We start from the raw sequence: 10,025 nt of genomic DNA on the forward strand, positions 1-10,025 counted from the left end.
CACACACACAGAGAGAGAGAGACAAACACACAGAGAGAGAGAGAGAGACACACACACAGCGAGAGAGAGAGAGAGAGAGACACACACACACACACACACACACAGAGAGAGAGAGAGACACACACATCTCTATAGCTGGTATAGAGATATAACCAATATAATGACCTGCAACGTTTGCAGGAAAAGTGCTATACAAATAAAGGTTATTATTATTATTACAGTAAGATTAAGCAATTCTGATTCTGACTCTCACTCTACACCCTATAAGGGGCAGGTAGTCTTGAACCACTGTACAACCCCTAACTGTAATCTCTCTCTCTCTCTCTCCCCCCCCACCTCCAGGAGGATAGACAGCTGTCACACAGCAGATGAGTTCTACAGCACCATGGGGGGGCTGACCCAGGAGATGCTGGAGCACAGCCTCATAGACCCTACACAACTGATGCAGGTACACACACACACACACACACACACACACACGCAACCCCTGACCCTCACCTCTCACCCCTGACCTAGGACTGGGCGATATGGCCTAGAATGTTACCACAATATATCTGTTCATATTGGGGGGATTTAAGTAACGCTCTTAAAGTTTGTTTGTTTAAAGTTTGTCTGCTTAGGACTGACGCCTGAATAAACCAGTGTGTTTTAAAAATCATGATATCACTTATTCTTTTTTTATTTTTTATATTTAATATTTTATTCAATTTGCACAACAGAACAATCAGACAGCACAGGTATTGTCAAGTTACAAAACAAAAACAATGGTTAGCATACATGGGTTGCATTAGTACACTGGACATATATGACATATCAAACACAACAGAATCACATCAAAGGTAAAGAGACTACAAAAGCAAAATAAATGAGATATCACTTGTTTTAACATTGACATACCAAACAACCACATAGGCAGACAGACAGTAGGCGTTAGAGGCAAAACTAGCGACTTTTAAACATGTTAAAACGTCCTACAGTCCTGATGACTGAACCCTGGAGCAACAAGGGCCATTGTTCACTAGTTAAGCCCGGTACGCACATAAAGATAATCTGGCCGATTTCAGGCCGATTTTCCCCCTTCCGACCAAAGACAGCAAACGCCCGATTATCGGATGGCTCTAAAGATTATCCTACAAGATTATCCTGTGGTGTGATGTGTGTTAAGAGTCCATTTCTCCCGACAATCTGCTCGGAAAATGGTTGGGGCCGACAATCGTAAATGCAGGGCTTAAAGTTCTCCGGCAAGGTGCCGGATTTCCGGCGCGGGAGAATTTTGAGCAAAAAAATAATTTAAAAATCACATGCTATTTGTTTACATCGTAATTTAAAGAGTCATCTTCAGCAAAGAGACAGTTCCGCCTACCAATGGTATCACATTGCTCAAGCCAACCAACGACTTCTAGCCAATCGGAGGCAGAGTAGTGGGGCGGGCCTTAAGAAGTTTGAATGAGTGTAATGTTAGCTTGTAGAGACGTTCGCTTTTAGCAGCCCGCTATCTCACTAACTTTAGTAGTCTATTAAAATGGAAAACCAAGTTTCTTAAACCTGGCGAAGACACAGCTATACTAGAACGAGGAGTAAGGAATAAATGGCGCTGGGCATGGATAGAGGAGAGTAGTGACGGGAAGCCTTATGGGACGTGGTGCCTCAAACTGAGGGAGCCGGATGCTTGTTTCTGTACGCCGTGCTCAAAGAAACTCGTCAACGGCAGTAGTGGGAAGAAGGTTATTGCTCGACATGCCTCAGATCCCGGTCACCAAGCTTCGGTTCGAGCGCTTGCTCATACAACAACCTTGCCGGGAGCGACGGCTACAGGTACCACTTCATCTTCAATGACCGACCGTGTTTGCGAGCAAAAGATCTGAGTGTGCGCATTTATTGCTGAACATGATCTGTCTTTCACAATGGCTCAGCCACTCGTCGATTTGTGCAAGAAGCTATCAGAAGACAAAAATGCACTGAAAAAGCTGTCCGTTTCCAATAAGCACGCCAGCTATTTAAACGCCTTGCCCCGGAATAAAAAAAACTGCTGTGTGAAAAGCTTAAAAAAGCAACGTTTTCAATGAATATTGACGAAGCTACTAATCTTAACATGGACAAAATCCTCAATGTCCTTGTTCGTTTTTTTGATGATGATCTGGCCAAAGTAACAACACAACACCTAGCCAGCAGGAAAGTAAACATCGCCAACTCGTCAGCCCTCATGCAGGAGCTCAAAGATATCCTGGAGTCCAATGGTCTTGACTGGTCACTAGTCATCAGTATTCTACTTGATGTAGATCTATTGATCTATTGTTATAGTGATAGTGGCTTAATAAGTGATGCAATCAGTTTGGCCTTAAGTGATTTAATCAGTTTTTCTTTTTCATCTAAATATATTATTTTATTTTGTATTGAGTATACAACAGTATTAATGCATTTTAACATTGAGACATATATTTTGGATTGACTATAAAATAGTATTAATGCATTTAAACATTGAGACAAGAAGCTGTCTTCTGTACCCGCTCTCCCAATATCTCAAACTGTGACCCCCCTCCCCAAGAAAAAGTTTCAGGCACCGGATTTTTTCCCACTTTAAGCCCTGTAAATGTTAAACGTGTTCAATATTTACGACCAAAAATCCTTATGTGTGGGGGCAACTCACGACTCCCCACAACTCCCGACTAGGGTTGCCAGATGGGCTCGTTTTTTGGGGGTGGAATTAGCGGTTTTAGACTGTGGTTAGGGTGGAAAATGTCAATCCCATCTGGCAACCCTGCTCGCGAGTCCGATTGTGACGTGGATGGAATGTAGCCAATCAAGAAGCGAGCTGACTTCTTCTTTTTGTTCTTCGGCACTTTATTTGCCCTGTCACACATGGCTGCCTCGTACAGGTCAGTCAGGGTAATACGTTAGATCACGTTTGATCACGCAAGATGCAAAGCTAGCAACACCCCCCCCCCCCTCCACACACACACACACACACACACACACACACACACACAGTAAATAAATAAACAGGTGTGTTTCCCTCCTCAGACGGTGTACTCCATGGCAGCCTTCCCTTTCCCTCAGCTGGCCGAGCTGAGAGAGAAATACACCTACAACATCACCCCCTTCCCTACCTCCACCAGGTAACACACACCAACACACACACACACACACACCTACAACATCACCCCCTTCCCTACCTCCACCAGGTAACACACACACACACACACACACCTACAACATCACCCCCTTCCCTACCTCCACCAGGTAACACACACACACACACACACACACACACACACACACACACACACACACCTACAACATCACCCCCTTCCCTACCTCCACCAGGTAACACACACACACACACACACACACACACACACACACACACACATGAAGATGAAGATGATGATGATGATGTGTTACAGTGGGGGTCTGGGGGTCTGGGAGAGTGATGAAGATGATGATGCTGATGCTGATGTGTTACAGCGGGCGTCTGGGGGGCTGGGAGAGTGATGAAGATGATGATGATGATGATGATGATGTGTTACAGCGGGGGTCTGGGGGGCTGGGAGAGTGATGAAGATGATGATGATGCTGATGTGTTACAGCGGGGGTCTGGGGGGCTGGGAGAGTGATGAAGATGATGATGATGATGATGATGATGTGTTACAGCGGGGGTCTGGGGGGCTGGGAGAGTGATGAAGATGCAGACATGGATGATGAAGACTCTGTGGTGACGGCGCTGGGCTGTCTGGGGCCGCTGGGGGGGCTGCTGGCCCCCGAGCTGCAGAGATACAACAAACACCTGAAAGGTCAGTCTGACCCCTGACCCCTGATCTCTACCCCATGACCCCTGACCCCTCACCCTCTACCCCCAATCTGATACCAGACAACCACAAGTACGACAGACAGTAGGCCGTTAGAGGCAAAACTGGCAACTCCCTGGGGAGGGAAGTTCCTGGTCTAGCCAGGGGTGGGAGAGTGGGAGAGGGAGGCCAGGGGAGGGAGAGGGAGGCCAGGGGAGGGAGGGAGGGGGAGGCCAGGGGAGGGAGAGGCCAGGGGAGGGAGAGGCCAGGGAGGGAGAGTGAGGCCAGGGGTGGGAGAGGGAGGCCAGGGGAGGGAGAGGGAGGCCAGGGGAGGGAGAGGGAGGCCAGGGGAGGGAGAGGGAGGCCAGGGGTGGGAGGTTCCCGGTCTAGCCAGGGGAGGGAGGTGACTGAGGGAGGCCAGGGGAGGGAAAGTGGGAGAGGGAGGGAGGGAGAGAGAGAGAGGTCTCAGGGTGTGAGGGTGACTACAGTGTTAAACCACAGGCGTCTGTCTGCTCAGACTTCTCCTGTTTCCTCCAGACAAACACCACCAGTCCCCCGGTCCCTCTATCTCTTCCTGTCAGACAGGAAATGGGCTCCGCGCTCCGAGCGCTTTAGCTGGAGCCACCTTAGCGTTAGCACTTTAGTGTTAGCACGGAGAAAAGGGCTTGGGTGTCTCATTGCAGGTCCGACTGCTGCTGATTCCACTGAAACCACACCATGACAAACATAGTTATGCCACACACACACACACACACACACACACACACCACAGGTTTCATCCAGGATCCCAGATGAGGTGTCATGGGTGTTTGTTTTGCTCCTGATTAGAGAGGAAATGAGAGGAAGTTTAGAGACGTAAGGACATCAGCTGACTGGGCGGCTGCTTCCTGTTCTGAGTGGATTGACATTTTTTGATCTGCATGTTTTTGATGTCATTTTTAGTGCCGTCAGTCAGTCAGTTAGCTAGCCAGTCAGCCAGTCAGTCAGTCAGCCAACCAGCCAACCAGCCAACCAGCCAACCAGCCAGCCAGCCAGCCAGCCAGTCACTCAGTCAGCCAGCCAGTCAGTCAACCAGCCATCAATCAATGATGTAAATAAATTAATTTCTCTCTCTCTCCCCCCCCCCCCTTTCCAGACCAGCGCGGGGAGCAGGGTAACATCGGGGAGCTGAGCCCAGGGGCGGTGTGTGGAGGGGGGCCAGGGGGAGGAGGAGGGGGGGGCAGGGCGGAGCACCAGGCAGCCATCAACAGCATGATGCTGGAGAGGATGAGCACGGACATCAGCGCCCTGAAGAAGCAGTACTCACGCATCAAGAGACGCCAGCAGCAACAAGCCACGCAGCTGTACATACGCACAGGTAACACACACACACACAGACAGGTAACACACACACACACACACACACACATACAGACACACACACACACACGCACACACACACACACACAGGTAACACACACACACACACACACACAGAAGAAGCAGTACTCACGCATCAAGAGACGCCAACAACAACAAGCCACGCAGCTGTACATACGCACAGGTAACACACACAGACCGGTAACACACACACACACACACACACACACACACACACACACACACACACACACACACACAGGTAACACACACACACACACACAGACACAGACGCACACACACACACACACACACACACACACACAATTTAAATTACATTTACACCATTTATTTACCAGTTTATCCAAAGCGACTTACAATCAGAGATTCCAGGGACAAGAGATTGAATAGAAGGGGGCCAAGGATTGACCCTTGGGGAACCCCACATGTCATTTTTATTTGGTCCGACACAAAGTTGCCAATGGAGACAGCTACAGAAGCTAGTAGCTAGGAGGATCTAAACCAGTTTAAGGTTGTTAGTCTATCTATTAGAATGTCGTGGTGTACAGTGTCAAAGGCAGCGCGATGGTCTAGTAGTACTAAGACTGAGACTACACACATACTCTCTCTCACTCCATTACAAACAACACAGACACACACACACACACACACACACACACACACACACACACATACACACACACACCTCCACATGACACAGTGCAGAGGAATGTGACCGCTGGTGTGTGTGACTCCCATAACCAGGACCAGGCGTGGCCCCCACCACCCCCGGGCTCCCCCAGGCCCCCCAGGCCCCCCCCGCCCCGCCCGGCCATGGTACTGACCGTCAACGCAGCCCTGAACCAATGGGAAACTAGGAGGGGGGGGGGGGGGGGGGTGTTCTGCTATAAAGCTGCTCTGGGGTCCACATGCTACAGTGAGGGGGGGGCTGCTGTGGGGCTGGTGTTGGGGGGGGGGGGGGCAGCATTGGGGGCTTCTCTCTTGCCTGGTTGAGCTGGGTGGTATTCCATCCACGTCGCTAAAGGAAAATCCAGGCTTATTTGTTCTTATAAATCTCGTGAGACTCTATTTTTTTAATGTTTAATGTTTTTTATTTATTTATTTATTTATCAAAATAAGCCTGGATTGTCCATTGATGGAATACTCCCCTGGTTATGCTTCTGCATATGCTTTGATACAACAACAACAACAACAACAACAACATCATCAACAATAACAACACAACAACAACACGAAAACAACAACAACAACAACATAATCAACAACAACAACCCAACACAACAACAACAACAACACAACAATAACACAACAACAACAACAACACAGCAACAACAACAACCACAACAACAATACAACAATACAACAACAACACAACAAGGTGCTTCTAGCTGGCTTTAACAGAGCAGGATCAGACTGGCGAGCTGGTCTGAGCTGGAGGCTGCTTCTCTCCAAAGCCTTTATTTAAGGAGACTTGTGTAAGGGAATTACACCCCACCTCCCCACGCCCCCACCCCCAAACACACAGAGGACGCCCTGTGTGTCCTCCCTAATCACTGCTCAGGGGAAAAGCTCTTTACACTCCCAAAATCTGCTTTTATGTAACGCTGTTTATCCCTCTGAGGCTTACAGAGCCAGAGAGGGAGGTGAGGCTTTGGGTGGCGGCCATCTTGTTGTCTCTGTGCAGAATCTCTTACTCTCTTACTCTTACACGGGTGTTTGCTGTCACAGTAGGATGTAGGGGAAAAGGTTTATACAAAATACTTACACCTGTGTGTTTCTGTCTGTGTGTGTCTCTCTCTCTCTTTCTCTCTCCCCCTCTCTCTCTCTCCCTCCCTCTCTCTCCCCCCTCTGTCTCTCCCCCCTCTGTCTCTCCCCTCTCTCTCTCTCTCTCTCCCCCCCCCTCTGTCTCTCCCCCCTCTCTCTCTCTCTCTCTCTCTCTCTCTCTCTCTCTCTCTCTCTCTCCTCCATCTCTCTCTCTCTCTCCCTCTCTCTCCTCCCCCCCTCTCTCTCTCTCTCTCTGTCTCTCCGCCCCCCCCCTCTCTCTCTCTCTCTCTCTGTCTCTCCCCCTGTCTCTCTGTCTCTCTCTCCCCCCCTCCTCCCCCTCCCTCCTCCCCCTCCCTCCTCCCCCTCCTCAGATAAGTGTCCAGCCACCAGCCTCCTGGCCCCCCAGCTCCACTCCTCCCCCGTGGTTAACCACCTCCTCCTGGGACGCAAGCCGAGGGGGGGGGGTCCCCGGACCTCCACCAGGACCCCCCCCACCCCCGCCCCCGCCCCGGGCTGGCCTGTCCCCCCCCTGCCCCCCCAGGCCCAGTACTCCTCCTCCCAGCACCGCGCCCCCCCCCAGGCCCACTCCAGCCCCTCCAGGCACCGGGTCCCCCCCCCCCTGGCCCCCCAGGCCCAGTCCAGCCCTGGAGGGTCTCCGTGGCGGGCTCACGTGCGCGCCCACCGCAGGAACGTGGCCCGGGCGCGGGCACAGCTGGGCTTCGGAGACTCCCAGGAGCTGGAGGAGGAGGAGGAGGTGGGGGCGGGGGTGGGAGGGGAGGAGAAGAGGGAGGAGGAGGAGGAGGAGAAGGAGAAGAGGGATGAAGAGGAGGAAAAGGGCGGAGGAAGAGGAGAAGGAGGTCACCTCTCTGCGTCTCCTCTCCAGGACTCAAGCGATGGAGTAGGAGGAGAGGAGGAGGAGGTAAAGGAGGAGGAGGAGGAGGAGGAGGAGGTGGAGAAGCGTCTGTCCTCTCTGGAGCTGGAGGCGGGATCAGAACCCTCGTCTCTCACAGACGCAACCAATCACAACGCAGAGCCGGAACCCTCCTCTTCCTCCTCTGAGCCAATCACAACCCCAGAAGCAGAGCCCCCAGCGACGCCCCCGCCCTCTATCCCGACCCTCCTCCCCCCTCCCTCCACCCGCCGCAGAAAAGAGTCTGACTCCTCCTACTCCGAGACAGGCTCCGCCTTCACCTCCACCTCCCTGCGACGTTCCCCTTCCACCCCGCTCACCCTCTCCCTCTCCTCCTCCTCCTGCGCCCCCTACCTCCCCTCCTCCCCCTCCACCCCCAGCCTCTCCTGCTCCACCACCCCCCCAGCCACCCCCTCCACCCCCCTGGACCCCCCCCACCCCTCTCCCCACCCCCAGTTCTCTCCTTTCCCCTGCGTGAAGCAGCCTCGGAAATCCACCGCCGCGCGGAACCTCGGCCTCTACGGCCCGACCGCGCGCACGCCCACCGTGCACTTCCCCCAGCTCAGCCGCGCACTCAACCGCAGTACCGCCACCACCACCACTAGGAGGCGCTAAAGAGACACACACAGGCCAGGCTGACTGCAGTACCACCACCACCACTAGGGGTGCTAATGAGACACAGATTAACCAGGCCAGGCTGACTGCAGTACCACCAATACCACCACCACTAGGGGGTGCTAATGAGACACACAAACAGGCCAGGCTGACTGCAGTACCGCCACCACCACCCCTGTGCTAACGAGACACAGACCAGACATGGGACTGACTGACTGTCTTTCTGTCTGTAGTCCGTCTGCACTCCGGAACCCCTTTTGGACACCTTCTAGAACAGCTTCCGGAACAGCTTCTGGAACAGCTTTTGGAACAGCTTCTGGAACAGCTTCTGGAATGCCTTTTAGAACCCCTTCTACAACACCTTCTACAACACCTTCTACAACACAGACACGGACTCCCTCATGTTAAGGGCTCTCGGTGGAACGTGATGGATTCTGATTGGTTGAGAACTCTTTGTGTGAGTCACCAGCCTACGTTTGACTGTGTGTCCTGGCCTGCCTGCAAGACCACCGTCACAACCTACCCTGCTGCTGGTTGGGGAGGGGGCGGGCTCTAAGGGCTCTCTATCTGCATCATGATTGGTCGACAGGTGAAGCTGGGTCCTGTGGGGTTGGCTACCGTCGGTTTCTGGGAGAGACAGTAAGGACAGTTTCTATTGGTTTAGCCAGAACCACACCACAGCACCTACTGTACGTCAGTCTGAAGTGGTGTGTGCGCGCGCGAGTGTGTGCGTGCGAGTGTGTGTGTGACGGAGATATGCCATATCTGAGAGACCTCTATGGTGTCATAATCCCGCTGCTGTATGTAAATAAGCACTTAAGGTTCGACAGGTGTGTGTGTCCCGTGTCCTGCCTGAGAGCAGCCCTGCATCATATTAAAGCTACATTATGGAAGATTCTGCCACTGGGGGGTGCTGTTGAGCCCCCAAAAAAGGGGGGGGGGCAAGGGGATCCCAATAAATAATCAGAAATAATATCAGCTTCTTTTGCCAAAGTTTGTTTGCCTGAAACTACGTGTTGTCTGGTTTAAATGAGGTCGAGAAATCAATTGATGTTATATTATATTATATCATAACGATAACAATACGCTCAATACGGGCTAGGCAAGACGTCGACTGTTCCACTCTACAAGGCCGGTTGTCACACACAGATTAACCTCAGGCCCTTACAGTGCATCTTTTAACGTCCCGATGTTCACCTGACTGAGCAGTGCAGAGGGAGCAGGGACATATGAAGGGACATATGAAGGGACATATGAAGGGACATATGAAGGGACATATGAAGGGACATATGAAGGGACATATGAAGGGTGATGATGTGATATGAAATGTCAAGCGTCCAGATGTGAAACTGTGGACCGACTCCAAGACCCACTCCCCCTAGGGGCCGACGGACTGTATTACCTGGAACACTGCTGCATGCTGAAGCCCTGCCGTGTGCTGTCCGTCTTTCTGTCCAAGTGTACCACCGTCTGTCTGTCCGTCCGTCCGTCCGTCCGGAGGTAGAACACACGCGCGCGCACACACACACACACACACCTACAACATCACCCCCTTCCCTACCTCCACCAGG

At 52.0% G+C, this 10,025-nt stretch overlaps 1 protein-coding gene across 1 annotated transcript in view; it reads left to right on the forward strand.

The window, feature by feature from the left end:
- tbc1d30 (TBC1 domain family, member 30) overlaps positions 1-8,454 on the forward strand; it is a gene marked incomplete at both ends in the record, with an annotated part of 26,161 nt that extends 17,707 nt beyond the window's left edge. The window contains 6 exons of the mRNA XM_080538140.1: positions 343-448; positions 3,022-3,116; positions 3,652-3,791; positions 4,921-5,142; positions 7,301-7,680; positions 8,296-8,454. Of these exons, the coding sequence (XP_080394266.1) occupies positions 343-448; positions 3,022-3,116; positions 3,652-3,791; positions 4,921-5,142; positions 7,301-7,680; positions 8,296-8,454 (1,102 nt within the window). The remainder of the gene's footprint in view (positions 1-342; positions 449-3,021; positions 3,117-3,651; positions 3,792-4,920; positions 5,143-7,300; positions 7,681-8,295) is intronic.
- Positions 8,455-10,025: the final 1,571 nt, after the last annotated feature.

Source organism: Nansenia antarctica, assembly GCF_963989245.1.
Source record: "Nansenia antarctica genome assembly, chromosome: 8".
In the NCBI taxonomy this organism is placed as follows: domain Eukaryota; kingdom Metazoa; phylum Chordata; class Actinopteri; order Argentiniformes; family Microstomatidae; genus Nansenia; species Nansenia antarctica.